General features: G+C 45.8%; 2 protein-coding genes across 5 annotated transcripts in view; one reads left to right on the top strand and one right to left on the bottom strand.

The window, feature by feature from the left end:
• LOC310827696 (uncharacterized protein) overlaps nt 1-23,139 on the top strand; it is a 751,453-nt gene that overhangs the window by 10,128 nt on the left and 718,186 nt on the right. For 2 of the 4 annotated variants that reach the window (XR_014556479.1, XR_014556480.1), the window contains exon 8: nt 1,700-4,444. Coding sequence is in view for 2 of the 4 variants with exons in the window: in XM_083704044.1 (XP_083560170.1) it covers nt 1,700-3,207 (1,508 nt within the window). In the remaining 2 variants the exon portion in view is untranslated. Of the gene's footprint in view, nt 1-1,699; nt 7,326-23,139 lie in introns of those variants that run through there. The other 2 variants (XM_083704044.1, XM_083704045.1) reach the window with 1 other exon arrangement.
• LOC310827878 (vomeronasal type-2 receptor 26-like) lies at nt 13,565-21,569 on the bottom strand. The gene is made up of 6 exons (XM_083704408.1): nt 20,998-21,569; nt 19,631-19,922; nt 17,627-18,439; nt 17,282-17,509; nt 16,288-16,414; nt 13,565-14,877 (listed from the first exon to the last, which is right to left on the bottom strand). The coding sequence occupies exons 1-6, from the start codon at nt 21,210-21,212 to the stop codon at nt 13,979-13,981; spliced, it is 2,574 nt and encodes an 857-aa protein (XP_083560534.1). The 5' UTR covers nt 21,213-21,569; the 3' UTR covers nt 13,565-13,978.

Raw genomic sequence — 23,139 nt, forward strand, 5'->3', positions numbered from 1 at the left:
CTGTCTGGTTTTCTGGGTTTGCTGCTTCTTCTGCCAGTTTTTGGTTGGCCAAAGACATGAGTGATATTGGAGATGGCTTGGATTCCATGATTGGGCCAAACAAAATCCATCCCAGATAAGAGCCAGGCTTTTCAAATCTCAGTTTCCCATAGATATGCCTGTTAATGCCAGTCAACAAAGGCTGTAGAAAGACTCTGCATCTAACTCCTTTGTTCTTCCTCTATCACAATTCATGTTTATAAGCATCATTCAATAATATGGGGCTCCATGTTTTCCTCTTTTTAAATTGTATTTTTATAATTTTTATTTTTTCGGTTTTTCAAAAATTCACAGACATACAGATTGTTTGTTGTTTAGTCGTTTAGTCATGTCCACCTCTTTGTGACCCCCTGGACCAGAGCACGCCAGGCACTCCTGTCTTCCACTGCCTCCCGCAGTTTGGTCAAACTCATGCTGGTAGCTTCAAGAACACTGTCCCACCATCTTGTCCTCTGTCGTCCCCTTCTCCTTGTGCCCTCCATCTTTCCCAACATCAGGGTCTTTCCCAGGGAATCTTCTCTTCTCCTGAGGTGGCCAAAGTCTTGGAGCCGCAGCTTCAGGATCCGTCCTTCCAGTGAGCACTCAGGGCTGATTTCCTTCAGAATGGAGAGGTTGGATCTTCTTGCAGTCCATGGGACTCTCAAGAGTCTCCTCCAGCAACAGAATTCAGAAGCATCCATTCTTTGGCGATCAGCCTTCTTTATGGTCCAGCTCTCACTTCCATACATCACGACTGGGAAAACCAGAGCTTGAACTATGCGGACAAAACACAAATCACATACATTTCCAATATGCATATATTTGACTTCCCTCCTCCCCTTTTGTGGTTCCTTTTTAATTTTAATTTTCATGTTGCATTACATTTTCATGTTGCATTACATTACTCCATTTTTTAGTTATTCTTTATTTTCTCTTAATATGTTTAACTGCTTGTATTGCGATAACCCTGCTAGTGAGCTTATTTGGATAGATGAGTTTTCCAGATATTCCACAAATTTTCCCCATTTTGTCATAGTCCATTAATTCAGCCCTCTTTCTTGGCTGACACTTCATCTCCTTTCAATCTCTGGGCAAAAACCATTCTAGCTGCAGTTGTGACATACATAAGCCATTTTTGGGGTCTTTTGGAATCTCAGTGCCTACTCCCCCTAGAAGAAAAGCAGCTGGGTTTTTATTAAAAGTTATTGTAAACATTTTTTTCAATGTAAGCTTTTACTCTCTTACAAGACCCCCACATATGGTAAAAGTACCTTCTTTTTCTTTACTTTTCCAGAATGAGTTTTTTTATTTATACATTTTTGCCAATCTACTAGGAGTTAAATGGAAGATTTACCGCTGCTGCATGGAGCTCAAGGCTTCTCACCATGGAGTTTTGCTGCTGCCTTGTGTCTGCGGCTCGATCTCAGCCCACCCCAACTTCTTTCGGAGCTGAGAAACAGGAGAGAAAGCTCGCATCCAATGCTGGACCCTTCGGAACCTAAATAAATCCTTTCGGTGTTCATGGGATGCACAGTGCCCCAGTGCGTTTCCCAAAACTCTCGTGACGAGTGAGCTGCTTAGGAGAAAGCAAAATTGTCATCCATTGCCATTACGCGGTAAACCGGAAGTTCCGGGCTCCTTGTCTTCCTGAGGTTCTAATCCATTTCTCTCTTCGTTGCAGGTGGTGATGAATTAGAAATTAAGAACAAGGAAGACGATGACAAAGTCCACACAGTGGAGGAGACATATCAATATTCAGAGTGTGAAGTCAGCTTCAGTCAGAGCTCCAATTCCACTTCTCATCAAAATCTCATTGAGAATAAACCCTACCAGTGCTTCGAATGTGGAAAGAGCTTCAGTCACAGCCACCATCTCACTTCCCATCAAAGAATTCATACCGGGGAGAAACCCTATCAGTGCTTGGAATGTGGAAAGAGCTTCGGTCAGTGTGCCCACCTCGCTGCCCATCAGAGAATTCATACAGGGGACAAATCGTATCAGTGCTTGGTATGTGGAAAGAACTTCAGTCAGAGTTCCCATCTCACTTCCCATCAAAGAATTCATACAGGAGAGAGGCCGTATCAGTGCCTGGAATGTGGAAAGAGCTTCAGTCACAGCACCCATCTCACTGCCCATCAAATAATCCATACAGGGGAGAAACCTTATCAGTGCTTGGTATGTGGAAAGAGCTTCAGTCAAAGTGGCCATCTCACTGCCCATCAAAGAATTCATACTGGGGAGAAACCATATCAGTGCTTGGAATGTGGAAAGAACTTTGGTCAGAAAGCCCATCTTCTTTCCCACCAAAGAATTCATACAGGGGGGAAACCATATCAGTGTGTGGAATGTGGAAAGAGCTTCGGTCAGAGGTCCAATCTCGCTGCCCATCAGATAATCCATACAGGGGAGAAACCCTACAAGTGCTTGGAATGTGGAAAGAGCTTCAATCGGAGCGCCACTCTCTCTGACCATCAAAGAACTCACAGCAGGGAAGAATTGTTTAAATGCTTGGAATGTGGAAGGACCTTCACCTGGAAGCAAAGTCTCATTACCCATCAAAGAATTCATACAGGAGAGAAACCGTATCAGTGCCTGGAATGTGGAAAGAGCTTCAGTCACAGCACCGGACTCTCCTTCCACCAAAGAATTCATACAGGGGAGAAACCCTATCAGTGCTCAGTTTGCGAAAAGAGCTTCAGTCAGAGCAGCCATCTCACTTCCCATCAAAGAATTCATACAGGGGGGAGACCCTACCAGTGCTCAGTTTGTGAAAAGAGCTTCAGTCAGAGCAACCAACTCACTTCCCATCAAAGAATTCATACAGGGGAGAAGCCCTATCAGTGCTCGGAATGTGGGAAGAGCTTCAATCGCAGTCACCATCTCGCTTGCCATCAAACCATCCATACCGGAGAGAAACCATATCAATGCCTCGAATGTGGAAAGAGTTTTAATACAACCACAGGCTTCAATAGTCATCAACGTATTCATGGCGGGGAGAAACCATTTCAGTGCCAAGAGTGTGGAAAGAGATTCACCTGGAAGCAAAGTCTCATCGCCCATCAAAAAATTCATACAGGGGAGAAACCGTACCAGTGCTTGGAATGTGGAAAGAGCTTCCGTCGGAAGTCGCATCTCACTGCTCACCAGATAACTCACAGCAGGGAGAAAACCAACGATGGCTGTGTATGAAATTAATTCTAAGAAACTTTAATTAGTATGCAGTTGAGGATTGCAGCAGTGCTCTTGTCCTTCGGCATCCCAGCAAATAAGTGAACCTTGGCTCAGTACCATGGAGCCCACCCTGAGGGCCAATATTTCTTCATACTATATGCGCAAGGTACAAGTCATTGGCATAGATGTTGAATAGCTTTTCCCTGACACGTCTGGGAGGAGGGTCAATAGCAATTTGGAAACAATGATGAGGTTGCTATTGATGCTTGGAAGACGTTGGCAAGCAATTCATATACTTCCACTTCAAAAGCCTCCAAGTTGCAAATTGGTGGTGCTACTTGTTTTCTCTTGCTCCACAGAGTTGAACCCAAAGATATAAGAAAGGAGATTTTAACACCAGGAAGAACTTTCTTGTAACTTGAAGCCATTGGTTTGAGTCCTACCCTTCAGAGCAGGAGAAAACAAGCTTGTTCCCTTTCCCATGAGATAGCCCTGTAGATATTGGAAGATGGCTCTCATATCTACTCTCACTCTCCTCTTTTCCAGGCTAAACATACCCAGTTTCTTCAACCATTCCTTGTAAGGCTTAGTTCCAAACGCTTCATCATCTTGGGTGCTCTCTGCACACCTTCCAGCTTGTCAACATCCTTTTTAAATCGTGGTGCCCAGAATTGAACACAGTATTCCAGGTGTGGTCTGACCAAGGCAGAAGAGAGTGGGGCTTCCCTTGATCTGGACAGTAGACCTTGATTGATGCAGCTTCTTAGAATAGTGTTAATCTTTTTTGCTGCTGCATCACCCTCTCGACTCATGTTAAGCTCGTGGTCCACCAAGACCCCTAGATCCTGTACTGCTTGTAATCCAGGTGTCTCTCGTCTTAATTTGTGCATCTGGTTCTTCCTGCCAAAGTACAGAACCTGACACTGGTCCCTCTTGAAATTCATTTTGTTAGCTTGGTCCCAATTCTCCAATCTGTTAAGGTCATTTTGAATCCCAATACTGACTTCTGTGGCATCAGCTATCACTCGCAATTTGGTATCATCAGCAAATTTCATAAGCATCTCCTCAGTTTCTTCATCCAAGTTATTTAAAAAGACATTGAACAACAACAGGCCTAGGACAGAAGCCTGTGTTACTCCACTTGTCACTCTTTTCCAGGATGATGAGGAACCATTAGCAAGAACTCTGTGGGTTCGGTCAGTCAACCAGCTACAAATCCACCCAACAGTTAACTCGTTCAACCCACATTTTAACAGTTCCCTTGCATGAATATCACGGGGGACTTGGTCAAAAACCTTACTGAAATCAAGATACACTATGTCCACAGCATTTCCCTGGTCCACAAAGTTTGTAACTCTTTCTCAAAAAGAAAGAAAAGAGATTCATCTGGCATGACTTATTTTTTGAGAAAGCCCTGCTGGTTCTTAATAATAACACCATCCTTTTCTAAGTGTTCAAAGACTGATTGTTTAATTATATTTTCCAGGGCCTTTCCTGGCATTAGTGTCAAGCTCACCAGTCTGAGCTTTGGCCTGCCTGACCTTCACCCTTGAACTGCTGGCTACTCAGCTATACGCCTCCTTTGTGATTTCCCCTTTATTCCCTTTATTATGTATGCCCTTTTTAAATATCAGCTCCTTATGCAATCACACCAGTCTCCTTAGATGCCTCCCACTTTTATTTCTTGTTGGAATTGTATGCATTTGGGCCTTCAGTATTTCTCCTTTTAGAAACTCCCACCCATCGTGGACACCCTTCCCTGAATATTTCTGACAATGGGATCTCACCCAGTATCCTTAAGCTTTTTGAAATTGACACTCTTAAAGTCCAGAGTGCATGGACTACTGCATTGCACTCTCCATGGGGCTACCTTTGAAGGTGTCTCATTAACTGCAACTAATCCAGAATGTGACAACTAGACGGGGGACTGGGAGTGGCTGCTGAGACCATATTACACCGGTCCTGAAAGACCTACATTGGTTCCCTGTACATTTCCGAACACAATTCAAAGTGTTGGTGCTGACCTTTAAAGCCCTAAACGGCCTCGGTCCAGTAGACCTGAAGGAGCATCTCCACCCTCATCGTTCTGCCCGGACACTGAGGTCCAGCTCCGAGGGCCTCCTGGCGGTTCCCTCCCTGCGAGAAGTGAGGTGACAGGGAACCAGGCAAAGGGCCTTCTCGGTGGTGGCGCCTGCCTAGTAGAACGCCCTCCCATCAGATGTCAAGGAGATAAAGAACTACAGAACTTTTAGAAGACATCTGAAGGCAGCCCTGTTTGGGGAAGTTTTTGATGTTTGATTACTTTTTATTAATATTCTATTGAGTGCTGCTCAGAGTGGCTGGGGAAACCCAGACAGATGGGCGGGGTATAAAAAATGATGATGATGATGATGATGTCTGACTACACTCCGCTTTCCCTTGCCTCTGTATCATGAAACCCAGGAGATGATCACTTTCTCAGTACTTTCCCAGTACTTCGACTTCATCAACCAGTTCCTTGCTATTGGTGAGGAACAGGTCCAAGAAAGATTACCCCCTTGTTGCTTCTTCCACCTTCTCGGAAATGAAATCATCAGCAAGGCAATAGAGGAATTTGTCAGACCTTCCATTCATGGCAGAATTTGAGTTCCAGCAGATATTGGGGTTGTTGAAGTCTCCCGTGACTGCTGTATCTTTTTCAAATGTGGTAATCTTTTATTGGAAGGCATCATCCAAGTCTTCAGTCTGGCTTGGAGGTCCATAGGAGACCCTCACAGTAAGGTCACTGTTGTATCTCCTACAATTTTTACCCATTGTCACAAGGCTGATAAGGAAATGCCGTGTCTCCACAGGTCGGGAAAAGGCTGGAGGCTAGGAAAGTAACAGCGGGGTCTCCCTGGCTTGCCTCCTTCAGCTTGAGGTGTTGCTGGAAACTGACCTCTGGACGCGCCTTCCCCCTCCAGCCTCTCACTCTGGAGCCCTCCCCAACAGATGGAGACTCCGACGTGGGGGTGAGCTCCTCTTCTGGACCTGTCTAGCCCTTTGCTGAGCAACATGAAGGACTCTCTGGGAGCGAGGTGTGAGAGGTGGAGAACCAGCAGGACTGAGACTGATTCTTCCCCCTCTGCGATTTATCTGGCAGGGGAAGAAGCCAACAATTAAATATAAAATATTGATGGATAATAAAGAAAGATGTGGATTCGCAATGCCAGACATTAGATTATATTATGAAGCCTCCTGTTTGTGTTGGCTAACAGAATGGGTAACATCTAAAAATGTCAGACTATTAGATTTGGTAGGATAGAGTAGGCAATTTGGATGACATGCGTAACTGGCATGCAGATATAAAGGTTCATAAAGACTTTGAATCATAGTATTAGACAGAGTCTTTATCAGGGGTCAGCAAACTTTTTCAGCAGGGGGCTGGTCCACTGTCCCTCAGACCTTGTGGGGGCAGGACTATATTGTTTTGGGGGGAATGAACGAATTCCTATGCCCCACAAATAACTCAAGAGATGCATTGTAAATAAAAGGACACATTCTACTCATGTAAAAACACGCTGATTCCTGGACCGTCCGCAGGCTGGATTTAGAAGGCAATTGGGCTGGATCCGGCCCCTGGGCCTTAGTTTGCCTACCCATGGTGTTTGGTTGAGAATTTGTTGGGAAGAGAAACACTGCCATGGCTTTCCCCCATCAAAGCAAGTACCCGAAAGGAAACTCATGTGGTTAGGGTTAGGGTTAGGGTTAGGGGTACTTATAGAGATATATTGACTTTGGCTGATGCTGGTTTTAAACTCAAAAAACTAGAAGATATCAAGGACTGAGTACAAGACTGGTTCCAATATTATCAAGCTAACAAAATATTTAAGAAAGGTATCGTGAATGGCTTTTTAGAGCAAAGCCTCGACTTTGAAAGGAGTTCATTAGAAGATAATGAGAAGTTAATTTCAAAAATGTATAAATACTTTTGGAATGGGAATCCAAGGATGACTTGGTTAAAGCAGTGATGACACACTGGGCAAGAGACTTAGGAGGTAAAATAGAACTGGCTGTGTAGGAAATTCACAGCTGGCTATACTTTTAAGAGAAAATTATATGAAGATTTATAGATGGGATACGACACCAAATAGATTGGCCGAAATGTATAGAACAAAGTGGAGTGTGTGTTGGAAATGTAAAACAACAGAAAGAACATTCTATATGTGGTGGACTTGCAAAAAAGCGAAGGCCTATTGGGAAATGATTTATAATGAGATAAAAAAGATGTTTAAGATGATGTTCCCCAAGAAACACAAAGCTTTTCTTTTAGGGATTATAGAAACGGATATACCAAAACAGTTGGTTAATTTGTTTATGTATGCGACGACATACATTTTTATGCTCAAAAATCGAAAGAGAAAGTTGTTCCAAGAAAGGAACCATGATCTGGGTGGCTCACAATTTGCATAATATCTGAGATGGACCACCGCGTACTCAGGACACTCCTCCCAGTTGCCAAACCAGGTGCCCTGGTCCCAAGAGAGGGACCAGATTACACTTTGTCGAAGAGACACTTCTCACTTGAGTAGAAATCATATATCAAACAGTTGGAAAGCTCTTTAATCTGAGCAGGCTGAACGCCTTCCCATCAGATGTCAAAGAAATAAACTTACCTGATTTTTTCAAGGCAGCCCTGTTTAGGGAAGTTTGTAATGTTTGATCTCTTATTGCTATTATTATTATTATTATTATTATTATTATTATTCTGTTGGGAGCCACCCACAGTGGCTTGGGAAACCCAGCCATATGGGTAGGGCATAATTATTATTATCATTTTCATTATTATTAACTTCCATCATGGAGCTTCAGTATGCTGAGGACAACGTAGTGTGTGCACACTCAGAGGATGACCTCCAAACCATCCTAAATATCTTTGCAGAAGCTTACAAAAAGCTTGGCCTATCGCTCAACATCCAAAAAACCAAAGTGCTGCACCAACGAGTACAAAATATCCCCTCTGCAGCGCCACAAATCCAACTCAATGGTGTAATGCTGGAAAATGTCAATCACTTCTCCTACCTGGGCAGATACCTTTCCACAAGGGCCAACATTGAGGCTGAAATCCAGCACCACCTGAGCTCTGCGAGTGCGGCTTTCTCCTGATTGAAGTGCGGAGTGTTTGAGGACATTCGCAGGGAAACCAAAAGGCTTGTTTACAAAGTTATTGTACTACCAACCTTACTGTATGCACATGAACCATGGACACTTACAAATGCCATCTCCAACTCTGAAAGATTCAATCAATGGTGTCTCTGAAAAATGTTACGCATCACTTGTTAGACAGGTGAATTAATGCCAGTGTACTGGAAGAAGCAAAGATCACCAGTGTTGAAGGAATGATTCTTCAAACATCAACTTCGTTGGACTGGTCATGTTGATCAGATGCCTGGTTATTGTCTTCCAAAGCAACTCCTCTATTCCGAACTTAAAAATGGAAAGTGTAATGCTGGTGGTTAACAAAAGAGGTTTAAAGACTCTCTCAAGGCAGGTAGGTAGCCGTGTTGGTCTGCCATAGTCAAAACAAAATAAAAAAATTCCTTCCAGTAGCACCTTAGAGACCAACTAAGTTTGTTCTTGGTATGAGCTTTCGAGCATGAATCTGAAGAAGTGTGCATGCACACGAAAGCTCATACCAAAAGCAAACTTAGTTGGTCTCTAAGGTGCTACTGGAAGGATTTTTTTTTATTTTCTCTCAAGGCAAATCTAGAAAAATGTAGTGTAAACATCGGCAACTGGGAAACACTGGCCTGCAAGTGCTCCAGTTGGAGAACAGCCTTTACCAAAAGTGTCATAGACTTTGAGGATACTCAAACTCAGGACGCAAGGGAGAAACGTGCTAAGAGGAAGGCATGCTCGCATTTACATCTGTTCTTCCGTCATTTCTTGGACATAGCCATTTCTTGGACAAAATTTCTTGGAGATAGCCAGAATTGGCATTCGGAAACAGTGTCTGGGCAGAAATTGCTAAAATGTCCAGGAAAATTTGGACATATGGCAACCCGTGTTAGTAGTGCAGATTTTGGCAAATTTCCTTAAAAATAGCTCACAACTTCCATTTTTTGAGATTTTGCAAAACAAACTGAACAGTTTTTGTGTCCGGATTTTTACTTTTTGAGATATGGCAATCCTAATGTAAATACTTTGTCTTTGTGAGATACATGTTGTAACAATGTATGATTGAGAAGGGCGTGTCTGGATCTCAGATTTCTGCCTGACATCACTCGTCTTCTGTGACATATCCATGATGTTTTGATGACTCTGTGTGAAATGTATTATGGGAAATTGGGGGAACCTAAAAAAACACCTCATGTAATCTTTGTTTTGGGCTTCTTCTTTGCTCGCCTTCGAGTTTGAGACCTTTGTTGCAACAAATAAAGGTTTAGCCCTCTGGCTGCAGATCTGCTTCATCGGCTTGGTTGAAATCTCTTGTTTTCTGACCGATCCAGGGATCTGCAGGGCTAGACTCTGGCAAAGTTGGGAAACGCTTTAAGTAGCAGACCCCAGGATTTGTCCTCCTCAGAGGGCAGTTTCCCAGTGGAGCCCAAAGCGCAGGAAGCCAAACCAGAGTCATCCTGTCCTGTTCCCACCCCAACAAAGGCAGAGGGTGCTCTACCACCATAGCTCTATGGGTCGGAAATTTCCAATTGGGCTAAATTAGCATCTCAAGAAATGGGAGGTTTTAGAAAAGGAACGGGAATAGGGATCAAGGGGAGAGGATCATAGGGTCTAGATGCCGTGTGTTGATGAGAAGGGCAAGGGGGAAGAAGGGGGCAAAGAGACCCCACCCCACACAAAGAGCTCCTTTCCTGGGACCCATTGGCAGGGGTCTGGAGCCATGCAATCCAGCTGCAAGGGGCCCCCCAAGACCGGTAGGGTTTCCATGGTGCCATCTCCCCTCAAGGCGGCTCTGCACACACCAAGGTTTGTCCTCTGAGGACCAAGAGAATCTCAGCTTCCCTGCACTCCTTTTTTTAGGCCCCCGCCCCCTTGGTTCCGTGGTGGATCAAGCACTGGACCTTCAAGGCGATTCATAAACTTCTCCAGAAAGATGCCATATTTTTCGCTCCATAAGATGCACCTAGAGGGGGAATGCAAGGGGGGGGGAAATTATTTAAAGGGAGCGCTCCCTTTCACAAGCCGCGTGGAGCGTATGTCATAGAATAATAGAATCCTAGAGTTGGAAGAGACCCCAAGGGCCATCGAGTCCAACCCCCTGCCAAGCAGGAAACACCATCAGAGCACTCCTGACATATGGTTGTCAAGCCTCTGCTTAAAGACCTCCAAAGAAGGAGACTCCACCACACTCCTTGGCAGCAAATTCCACTGTCAAACAGCTCTTACTGTCAGGAAGTTCTTCCTAATGTTTAGGTGGAATCTTCTTTCTTGTAGTTTGGATCCATTGCTCCGTGTCTGCTTTTCCCCGAGGAGGGAGAAGGGAAAAGCCCCCAAGAGCCGCACATACACTCCACACAGCTCTTTAAAGGGAACACAGCTCTTGGGGGCTTTTCTGGGAGGTGGGGGAAGGGACTGGGGCTAAGCCAGAAGCTAGAACAGCGAGAGGGAGCTCTGCTTTCACTGTGCAGCGATCCGTCTTGCTGTTCTGGCTTCAGCAAAAGCAACGCCAAGCTTCTTCAGGGCAGGGGGAGCCCTGAAGAGGTTTCACGCGGCTATCCCAGAAGTCAGAACAGCAAGAGGGATCGCTGCTTTCGCAATCCCTCTTGCTATACTGGCTTCTGGGATAGCCGGGCAGCCTGCATTCACTCCACAGGACGCACACACATTTCCCCTTACTTTTTAGGAGGGAAAATGTGAGCGAAAAATACGGTGCCATGTAATGCTTCTTTCCCCATCTGCCAGAAGCCTAAGCTCTATTTGGGGTTCCCCATTCCGCACCCCCAGGTTCCTCAATGGCCTCGGGGAAGGAAACCGAGGCAGCTTAGCCATTGCGGCAGGAAGAGCTTACGTGGTTTTTCTTTCAAGGGCCCTGCAGGAGATGGGGGGGGGGGGCTGTCTCTTCCTCAGGCCACTGTAGCACCCAGCAAGCCTAAAAAAGAAAAGACTGTCATTCACTCCCTCTTCCAAGAGCTCCCTCTATATCTTGTCTGGGTTGGACTGGAAGGACTCCAGTTCAGCCAGTTCCCCAGAGTTTCCCCACTGGGCTGCAGTGGCACCCCGAGACCTGGAGGGATTACATACCCTCCAACATTTCTCTGATGAAAATAGGGATGTCCCATTTCCTAATGATAACGTTACTGCTTATACCCCACCCATTTTACTGGGTTGCTGCAGCCACTCTGGGTGGCTTCCAACATCTATAAAAACAATAAAGCATAAAACACTTAAAAAATTCCCTATACAGGATTCTGATGCTTAGGCAATCTCCAGCAATATCTCTTGAGCTTTGAGGAGAAGAAATCACTATGATTATGATCATTATGAGTGGAAGACGGTTCAAGACCTCAATAACTTTCTAGCCTCTTGTCTGGCTCAAGCGGCGGGTGCAGAGCTGGAGAAAAACATGTTTGCAATATGTTTCTCCAAAGTTTGGCATAGGTCAGTGTTTGTGTTTGGGAGGGGGAAGTTTGAACACTGCTCACATGGACCTAAGGAGAGCCCCCTGCAGCTGTATCGGACCAAGGGTCCAACTAGAACAGCAGTTCTCCACCTGTGGGTCCCTAGATGTGGTTGGACTACAACTCCCATCATCCCTGAGCTCTGGCCTTGCTAGCTAGGGGTGGTGGGAGTTGTAGTCTAACAACATCTGAGGACCCACAAGTTGAGAAAGGCTGAACTAGAACAACGCTGCATCTCACAGTTGCAAATGTGACAAGCAGGACAGGAGCCTCCCCAGAGCTGCTCACAATTTCTCACGGGGCCGGGGGGTTCTTAAAGCTTTAAAAGGCTCCTAACCAAGATGGCTGTGCTCTGCCTCCCCAGGGGAGAAGTCCGTTGCACTCAGGTCCAGCCAGGACTCTCAGTTGAGGCATCGGTTGGCCACTGTGAGCACAGAGTGCAGGATGATGAGGGGCCATGGGCCTAATCCAGCAAGCTGGCTCTTCTTAGCGTTACTGTGTTTTGATTTCACAATTGTGCCGTGTTTTGCTACCATGAGCGCCTTTTAGAAGATAGAAATGTGAATAAGAATATAGCATTGCCCTAAGATAAATTAGGCCGGTAGGATCATGGTCTCTACTTCCTTGAGGTAGGACTCCAGGCTGTGCTTCAAAGCAGTTGAAAAGAATGTGTTTGCTAAGAGTCTTGCGGACCTGTTCAGGAAAGGTTCCAACTAGAACTTGAGGGGGAGAGGGACATTGTGGAGGACAGAAGAGCACCGGGCACAGGGGAGAATAGCTGCATTGATGCACAGGACACTGAGGAGGTGCTCCAGAAACCGGCTAAAGGGCAGGAAATGTCAGGCATCCGAGGTTCCAATCCCCCACGGTAGGTTGCCAGAAACAAATAAGAGAGTGAAAGTTCTTTCCAATGCTTTTATTCAGTAATTCACACAGAGAGGCTTAGAAACGCAGCCGCTTGGAGTAATGGCGTTGCTCCGAATGAGTCTCCACCCCCTCCCCATTCTCCCACTCACTCGCATCATCACTACAGTTGCTAAGATGTGTCCTCTGTCTCTGAGCTCTCTGCTCTCCTACTTTCAATGCCTGCTGGGTTCTGGGAGTTGGGGGGTCTGGAATGCTTTCTAAAGACACTGTGTCTGTTAGCTGCCCCCCTCTTCTTCTTCCTCCTCTCCCATTATTTCCCAACTTTCCGCCTCATCTGCCTCTGAGCTGTGATCGCCCTCAAACTCTTGTAATCCTCAACTGTCTTCTTCTTCTCTGGAGGTTCAGTCTGAGTCGGTCTCCACCATCCCTCCCTTCCCTGCCCCTGCCCAGTCCCTGACACACTCTTTAAAAAAAGTTGAGTGTTTGTGGACCTTGAGCCATCTTTGCAACTCTTTCAGCTGCTCAAGACCAGGAGACAGGAGAAAAGAACCTGAGAGGCTGGAACTGAAGCAAGCAGGACTTTCTGTAACTACAAAGCTCACCCCATGTAGAGCTCACACAGTTCTGTACTCTGGATTCTCTGGAACATGTAGTTCTAGAACATCCAGTATTGAGACATCTGGTTCTGGGACATTCGGATTTGGAAGATTCAGATCTGGGCCAATAACCTTGCTGGTGCGTGAGCATCTACTCTTGGGTTTTCATTTCTGCAGCAGAGTTCCTTTTACAGAATTTTTTTCCTGCATCTTTTACTTCTTTACAGTAGCAGCAGCAGCAGCATTCCAGCTATCTTTTAGAGAAATTCTCATTACAGGAATAGACACCATTTGGTTCTGTTTCTCAGAGTCTTTTCTATTTACACTGGTCACTAATAAATAAAAACAAATAAAGCAATATAATCTTTTCTTCTTTTAGCCATCCAGCTGACCTATTCACTTGCTCATTTACACTGACCCAGACCCACATGTCCTAATAAGGACAACAGCTGTTGGGGTAATTTTCCATTGCCTAGCAACTTGTTTAAGACTGTTTTCATGTTTCTTCTAGAATATTCCAACATTGGCCTCACTCTTCCCACCATCCTGATTTAAGTCCAAGAGCTTGTAGTCATAGCAGTTATTATAGGTTCATTTTCATCATTCATGACTTATGCAAAATTAAGAGAGGTTTATATCAATGGAACGTTAATCCAAAAACAACTATGTGTGTTTCCTTTCTGCAGTGCTGGGTAGAATCATCATGGAATACTATACAAATCCAATGCCATCTTAAGTCCTTGTTCCCAGGTGCTCCTTTGTATTCAGATCAGGCCTCAGCACAATAACGTAGCACTTGGGGAGGAAGATGCAGCCCAGGAGCCCAGCACTGGAGGCCAACATAGAGAAGATCTGCACGGCCACCATGTACTTGCCCTTGGTGCTCAGGTAGGTGGGCACAAAAGACACCCAAACACTGCAGAAGACCAGCATGCTGAAGGTGATCAGCTTGGCTTCGTTGAAGGAGCCAGGCAGCTTCCTGGCTAGGAAAGCCACCGTGAAGCAGATGGCAGCCAAGAAGCCCAGGTAGCCGAGGGCAACATAAAACATGGCCACAGAGCCTTCGTTGCATTGCAAGATGATCTCTTCCGCCTGGGAGTGCATGTCGGGCTCTGGGAATGGGGGAGAAGAGCCCAGCCAGATGGTGCAGATGAGAACTTGCCCCCCAGAACAGGAGATGACAATGGAGTTGGCCAGAGTCTTCCCTAGCCATCTCCTCACCCTGTTCCCTGGCCTTGTGGCCAGGAAGGCCAGCACCACCGTGATGGTCTTGGCCAAGAGAGAAGAAACAGCAACGGAGAAGATGATGCTGAAGGCCGTTTGTCGGAGGAGGCAGGTCGCTATTCTTGGTTGCCCAATGAAGAGGAAGGAGGACAAAGAGGAAAGCAGAAGGGAGGCGAGCAGGATGTAGGAGAGGTCCCGGTTGTTGGCTTTGACTATTGGGGTTTCTTTGTATTTAATGAAGATTCCTAACACAATGCCTGCTGTAGAAGATAAGAAGAGGACAGTGGAAGCTAAGGTGATCCCCAGATGTTCTTCATAAGCCAGGAAGGTGATAATCTTGGAGACACATTGATCTCTGTCCTTGTTTGGATGCTGATCTTCTGGGCATTTGGTGCAACGTTCTGCATCTGAGGAAGAGGAAAAGAGTGGCTTCAGCATCCCTTACATCCATCACCACCTGTGCTCCGGAAATAAGAATGTGTAAAGAGGTAAAGAGTGGCAAGAAATTCTTTGTTCCTTTTTTGCAAAGGGCACCCTTATATCTTTCATTTCCTCGAAGGAGGCAGAGATGATGCACAAAGGTTTTCTCATTATGATCACTGCAGCAACATTGTGTCAGGCGGCTGCCAGCAACTCCTTCTGCTCAGAAACGTACAAAGACAAGGGGTGTTCCTACCACCCACTTTTTATTCAGTATATACAGAGAGAGGCTATAGAACCCAGCCTCTTGGACGTCATCCCAAGTGAATTTCCACCCCCCCCCATCTCTTCCACTCTACAGGTGCTGATATTTGCCCTCTGCCTTTGAGCTCTTTGCTCTCCGGCTTTCAAGGCTTGCTGGGTTCTGGTCGAGGAAGGCTTTCGAGGAAGGTTCAGGAAGGCTTTCTAAAAACATTGTGTCCATCAGCCTTCACCCTCCTTGTGCTTCTCCTTCCTCCTCTTCTCCCCTTATTTCCCAGCTTTCCCCCTCATCTGCCTCTGAGGTCCCTCAAACCCCTTTTGTAATTCTGTTTGGTTTTTTTAAAGCATAATTTTTATTAACAGGCCAATCAGATCACATTATTTCAAATCACATTAATTCCAAATTATACAGCCAAATTTTTTGATTTTGTTGGGGGTACCCATACATCAAGCTCTGGACGAGAATCCAAACATCACTTCTATTACTGCTTTAATTAAACAGTTCTATCCAGTTCTATCCAGATAGTCTCTTTTTTACTTTCTTCATCTTCTTGTTGTTGTCATATATTCCTTTCTTTGTGATCTCTGATAATCTTCGCAGGCAGGTTAAGAACAAACATTGTCTGCGTGGGTTTTACGGACTCCACAAGTCATATCTCACAGGGACAGCCGCCATTTAAGCTCTTTGCTCTCCGGCTTTCAAGGCTTGCTGGGTTCTGGTCGAGGGGGGGGGGGTTCAGGAAGGCTTTCTAAAAACAATGTGTCCATCAGCCGTCACCCTCCTGGTGCTTCCCCTTCCTCCTCCTCTCCCCTTATCCCTCAACTTTCCCCCTCATCTGCCTCTGAGCTCCCTCAGACCCCTGTTGTACTTCTGAACTGTCTTCATCTTCTCTGGTCAGAAGGGGGAGGCAGTCTCCACCATTCCTCCTCTGCCCAGGCCCTGACAAATGGTGTCTAGGATCAAGTGAGAGGCAAAGACTTCTCCACATCAACTGCGTTCTATGTTCTCTGCATAATCCTGAAGAAACACCTCTTGACCTTGACCTTGTTAAGGCAAACAGTTTTCTGTTCCTTCCATGCAATGCTCCCAGTAGTGAGATCAAAATGGTCCCTCTCTTGTAATCCTTCTCACCCACCTTCTTGGTTGGACATGGTTCCTTCCGCACATGGATCACAAACATAGCAGCAGACAGGCTTTCCTTCTGGAACCACCTTTGCAAATCCAGGCTGACATATTTTGCTACACCTGGAACGAGGCACGGCCTAACCATGAAGATAAGAAGGTGCATGGAAAATCAATAAAATTATAAGGGAGGGGGAGAAGATGCAATGTGGAGAAAGTGTTAGTGGTATTGGTGTGTCTGGATTTCACCCACATAGTTTGGTAATCAATCAACAAGGATCTCTTGTCCCCCTGACCTCATCCACTTTCTGCATAGAAGCACGATTCTCCAGCCCTGACCTTGAGTTCCATCTCCGAGGGCCTTCTGACGGTTCCATCCCTGTGAGAAGTGAGGTTACAAGGAACCAGGCAGAGGGCCTTCTCGGTGGTGGCACCCTCCCTGTGGAACAACCTTCCATAAGATGTCAGGGAAATAAATAACTAGCTGACATTTAGAAGGCAGCCTGGTACAGAGAAGTATTAAATATTTGAGGTTTTATTGTACCAATTGGCTGTTTAGATCTCTAATGTGGTTTTGCCAAACTTAGGATTCTCCCACGTGTCAAACCACAGGGTGCACACGCCAGGGTGTAAGACTTGGGGGGTTACAAAAAAACAGCCACCTTTGATGCTGGGGTGTGTGGAAGGAGAGAGAGAGAGAGAGAGAGAGAGAGAGAGAGAGAGAGAGAGAGCTGGGTGCTGCTGGCTTTCCTCCCCAGGTGGACTGAGAGGGACCTGGCTGGGAAACATAGTCTGCCTTTTCTCAGGATGCCTGGGCGCTAGCGCATTCTTGAGGCTCCAGATTCCTCTCCCCTCTCAGCTGCTGTGGCAAGAAGGAGCAGCGCTGGCAGCTGAAACTGGGTGGAAAGGACACCACTGGTCCCCCTTCTAAGGTCATTTGGCAAAAGAGGCTCCAGGAAGAGGGTGAGCAGGGTCTCCTAGCCTTCTTCCTCGGTAACATCCCCTACCTTGTGAAACTTCTCAGGCCACTCAATGGCTTCTGGGTTGATGGTGAACTTGATGCCAGTAGAGGCCTCTCTCCTTGTACTGCCAATCTTCACCAGAGCACGAGACTCATTGGGAAACATCACCCAATTCATGATATCAAAGTCTGGAGGCAGCTCCCAATTCTCATCCAAACACATTTTGCCCCTGGAAGTATTCAAACACTGGATTCCTTTTAAGAAAGGGTGGAGCTGGAATGACAGGAAAAACAGCAGCATTTCATTGTTCCTCACTTGGAGCAAGGGGCTCTCCAAAACAACATTAATACAAATAATAAATAAGATTAATACAAAAGTCAATAAAATCACCTGCCATGGCTGAAGCCTTCCCTGTTCCCGTTCGGCTCCTCCTCCCACCATCAGCATCTGCCGTGGTCTAGATGAAAACGCAGCATTCAAGGCCTGGGCTGCCGCTTGAACATTGATGTAAGTGCCATAGCTGTCGGCAGACAGGACTCTGTCAATCTCCCCTTGGGGCAAAGACTCCCGTTCCTCCTTCTCTCTGCATCTTATCCAGCCTTTTGGGGATAAAACATGCTTTGCATATGAACAGTTAAATGCTTCATCCAAAAAATGGATAAGAAGACTGGACAGGGATTCATCATAACCATGTTTGGTGCTCCTTATTCTGGCCTTAATTGCAAAAGAGAGAGAACCATGAATGTGCTGGAAGAGTGTAGGAGGCAATATCAAACCAGTGCTGATGCCCAGGAAAGCTGTTGTGATCCAGACTTTCCCCCCTATTTCCTCCTCATGATCCGTACATATTTCCATTATTAATAATATTTCCACTGTATCAGTTACATAGCAAACAAATACCCCAACTTGTCTCCATCTGGAAAAAGATTCACTTGGGTTCATCAGTGGAATTAAAACCTCTTCTGAAAATATTTTTGACAAGGCAACACAGATCCCTCTTCTGATTATCAGAGGTGTCATAATGCTCACAAACCTTTCTCCACTGTCATGGTTTACAGCCAAGAGACCAACCCACGTCCATCCGAAATGGAGGAGCAACTCCACGATCCCTTGGTACTGACTTTCCTCTTTGGGGAGCATCTGGTAGACGAAAGGGAACTGTGTTTTCTCTTCAAGAACCAGGGCTGTGAAGCCATAACTGAGCTGGTGAGGAAAGGAAAGAGTAATTGTTTTGCTTTCAGGAAGGGAGCAGATATTTAGTAATCTGAAATGATTAATATCTAACCACAGTTGTGCTGGTGGGGCCAATGGGAGCTTTATTCCGAAACAGCTGGTGGTGTCAGGAACTGTTCAGATGAGAAGAAGAGGTGGAGACCCTCAAGAGTCTTCCAGGGAGGGGGCAGAGGAAGACAGCATGGAGCCAGGTTTGTGGTGGTGGGAAAAGGACACAGCCCAGAAGAAGAAAAGAGCTGGGGAATGTTGGAAGGTGAGGAAGAAGGGCAAGGTAGCAGATCCACCAGCCCTGAAGAGAGACAGGAGTCAGATGCAATGGAGACAAGATCAGAGCCGGTTGAGTGTAGGTCCCTTGGGACCCAGAGGCAGAAGGGGTCCCTTGGCCGCCACCGTAGGCAGCAGGAGGGGTCTGATATGCAGAAAGCAAGCTGGGGCAAGGAGGAGTGGGCACACTGGGCAACAGCTCCAGCCTGGAGGGAACATACTTTGTGGTTCTCTGTCTCTTTCGTTTGATATTAAGAAGTGAAGGGATAAAAACGTTCCCTGCCTGCCTGGTTCCCCTTGCCAGTATTTTGCCTGTCAGCTCCCTCCCTGTCAGGTGGGGGCCAAGTAGGAAAAGGCTCAGTACATTAAAAAAGAGTGTTGGATTACATTCCATTTATTATATTTCTGTGCTGCTTTTCATTCACAAAAATCACAAAGCGGCTCATGAACAGCAAAAACGTAATAGAACATCACAAATGCAACATAATTAATATAGAATAATTTACAAATCATCAGTAAAACAATTATGTTCTATAAGACACTCTTAACAAAAGAACAGTACAATTTCAACAAAAGTAACATTATATGATTAACAAAATACCACAGTATGTATAATCTATGGAACAATATTAACACCCTCAACAAACCAGCAACCAGAAATGAACTGAGCACTCTTGAATTCATGCACCCAGTCTCCCCACCGCATGACTCATGATCTTTATCTCGATTCAGTTCACTAAAAGACACATGCAGATCATGTCCATGGCAGCAGCTCAGGGCTGGAAGAAGCCTTGGCCTGATGGCCAGCACATATCTCAGGGTTTCCCCCCTTAACTCCCCCCAGGAGAAAGTAGAGTTTCCTCCTGTGTCCCTCCATGCCCCCTGTCCCATTCATACATGTGGGATTTTGTAGATGCCTGACAGTGTGGAAATCTCCTTTGAGATGTCAGAATCACTCCTTCCAAGAACAGCCAGAAGGGGATTCTCTTCTCCGCAGCGATAATTGGGAATGTTTCTTCCGCTGCCTGCAAGCAGCTCTAGCATGGCATCTGAAGTCATCCTGGCATCAAAATAGTTCTCATAGAGGTTGTAGCCAAGGGTGGTGTTGGGTAAGAGCCTGAGATCCCGGTTGATCTCCTGGATGGTGAACAGGAAGGAGAAGATGTGCCCGTAGAACGCAAATGTGTCGCTGCAATGAATGGACCAATTTAAAAGACTCAAACCCTCTTCACAGGTGAATGATAACCAAATATTATCCACAAAGATTAGTCTCTATTAAATTATCTTATAGCATTTGTATCCATTCATTTTCTACCCATTATACAATAAAGATTTGGAGCTTTGTTCTCCGATCCAGGAGTGTAGAGGTACTCCGGAGAATAAAACAGAGTAAGAAAATGAATCTCCCTCCCCCAAATTTCTGAAATACTGGGAAGTTGCTGCAAATGCTTTGCCTGTGCTATGGCCTCAGGGGGTTGGCTCCTTCAAAGGGGGGCTGTACACATTCCCCAGCTCTTATTCAGAAGGAAAAATGGGGGTCAGGTAGGGGGGGTGTTTTGAGAAGGAGAAGGAGAAGGAGAAGGAGAAGGAGAAGGAGAAGAAGAAGAAGAAGAAGAAGAAGAAGAAGAAGAAGAAGAAGAAGAAGAAGAAGAATTGCTCATGTTTAAGAGCTCTGACTCCATAGCATGGGAGTCTCCTGGCTTTTATTGTTTTATTTCCTCTTTTTGTAGAAAGCATATCTTTCCCTCTCTCCAGCTAACAAACGTCACCCAGAGGATCTTAACATTTCATTCTCAAAACTGCATCCCTTAAAAGCAGTTCTGACTAGGCAGTTTATAAATTGTACCAATAGAATAGTAATAAATCAAATCTTGGAACTTTGAATACTGCCTGAGTTTCATGCAATCCTCACCTCCTTCCTGCAGGTGGGAAACTTCAAGGGATCCCTTTGATCCCTGACCAGATTCTCTTGCATTCTTGTGTCACCAACCTCCAAAAGCAACCCAGTAGCATGAGAGGGAGAGTATTTTACTTGGGAATATGCAAGGAACTGGGGGAGGCTTTGGGAGAAATCTTTTACTGGACTCCAACTCCCATCAGTCCTAGCCATCAAGGCCAAGGGTCAGGCAGGCAAGAGGGGTTGTAACCCAGTGATCTCTGGAGGACCCCAGACTCCTCAATCTTGAGAAAGGGGCTCTCTCCTTCAGAGATAGGGACCAGGGGCTCTTAAGGACTTTGACATCCTTCTGTAAAGAATTACTTACTCCACTATTCTGGTGAAGGGTGTCTGGGAGAAGACATAGGGATCATATTCTAAAAAATCTTTTGGAGATACGATTCCACCAATGAGAAAGTCTCCAGGCTGGTAGTAATTGCGAGCATCAGTTTGATCTCTGATCAGATTCAAGGGGCATTTTGCCTTCTGCTTCACACAGACTCCTTGGGAGCAAATTAGCAGCAGGAGCAGCAGGGATCTCATCCTGGCTCTGCCTCCTTCACATCTGCTACGTGTGTCTCCTCTTCCTTCCTGACCCAGCCAAGCAGGAGAATCACAAGACTCTTGCAAGACCAAAGCTGCAGTGGCTTTCCGGGGGTGGAGTGGGGGGGCTCAGCTCTGGCTTCCCTCTTCCCCCCAGCCCTTCACCTGCGCTAAATCTTGACTCACTCTGTCTCCAACACTTTTTCTTTTCCAGTCCAGGTACAATTAATAATGTCATGCTGTTGGTGCTTCAGATGCAATCTCCAGAAATATCTCTTGAGCTTTGAGGAGAAGAAATCACTATGATTTTGATAATTATAAGTGGAAGAAATCTCACCTAGATGACTTTCTGGCATCTTGAATGCCTCAAGCAGCAGCTGCAGAGCTGGAGGAAAACAAGTTTGCAATGCTACTCTAACATTTGGCATATATCAATAGGGGGGCATGTTTGGCCTGAAATTTGTGCACAGGACTTCCGGAGAGAGACCTGCACCTGGATCCGACCAAAGGCCCAACTAGTCCAACACCCTGTAGCTCACAGTGGGAAACTAGAGAAGCAGACCTCACCTGGAGTACTGTGTCCAGTTCTGGGCACCACAGTTCAAGAAGGACACTGACAAACTGGAACGTGTCCAGAGGAGGGCAACCAAAATGGTCAAAGGCCTGGAAACGATGCCTTATGAGGAACGGCTAAGGGAGCTGGGCATGTTTAGCCTGGAGAAGTGGAGGTTAAGGGGTGATATGATAGCCATGTTCAAATATATAAAAGGATGTCACATAGAGGAGGGAGAAAGGTTGTTTTCTGCTGCTCCCGAGAAGCGGATACGGAGCAATGGTTCCAAACTACAAGAAAGAAGATTCCACCTAAACATTAGGAAGAACTTCCTAACAGTAAGAGCTGTTCAACAGTGGAATTTGCTGCCCAGGAGTGTGGTGGAGTCTCCTTCTTTGGAGGTCTTTAAGCAGAGGCTTGACAACCATATATCAGGAGTGCTCTGATGGTGTTTCCTGCTTGGCAGGGGGTTGGACTTGATGGCCCTTGTGGTCTCTTCCAACTCTAGGATTCTATGATTCTATGATTCTAGGACCAGGGGGTCCCAAGGGAGCTGCTCACATCTTCTCAAAGGATTGGGGTGCTGAAAGCTTGGAAAGGCTACAAGCCCCCAAAGTCCTGCTCTGGCTCCACAGGGGAGAGGGCCGTTGTGCTCAGGTCCAGCCAGGGCTTTTCATGGAGACATTGGGTTGTCCACTGTGAGAACAGGATGAGAAATGGCAATGAGCCGTTGGCCTAAATGAGCCATTGGACGCCTCCATCAGAAGCACTGTAAAGTGTAATGCCCTGTGAACTGTCCTTCTAAAATTTGGCTGTCCAGATAAATTTGTGAACATCATTCGGCTCCTCTGTGATAATGACAGGAACAATAGCAGAAAACAATGGCTCTCAAAGTGAGCCATTCACAGTAGGATCGGGTGTTAAACAGGGTTGTGTTATTACCCCAGCTCTATTCATTATTTTCATTTCTATGATCCTACACTTTATTGAGCCTACCCCCGCAGAGTAGAAATCATATATGGAACAGATGGAAAGCTCTTCAATCTGAGCAGGCTGAAAGCAAAGAGTGAGGTTACCATAACTTCTGTCCTAGAGCTTCAAGATGCAGAGGACAATGCGGTGTTTGCACGCTCAGAGGATGACCTCCAAACCATCCTAAATATCTTTGCAGAAGTTTACGAAAAGCTTGGCCTATCGCTCAACATAAAAAAAATCAAATGCTGCACAAAACAGTACAAAATATCCCCTCTGCAGCGCCACAAATCCAACTCAATGGTGTAACGTTGGAAAATGTCGATCACTTCTCCCACCTGGGCAGATACCTTTCCACAAGGGCCAACACTGATGCCAAAATCCAGCATCATCTGAACTCTG

The sequence above is a fragment of the Podarcis gaigeae genome (genome assembly GCF_964106915.1).
Source record: "Podarcis gaigeae genome assembly, chromosome: 12".
NCBI lineage: Eukaryota > Metazoa > Chordata > Lepidosauria > Squamata > Lacertidae > Podarcis > Podarcis gaigeae.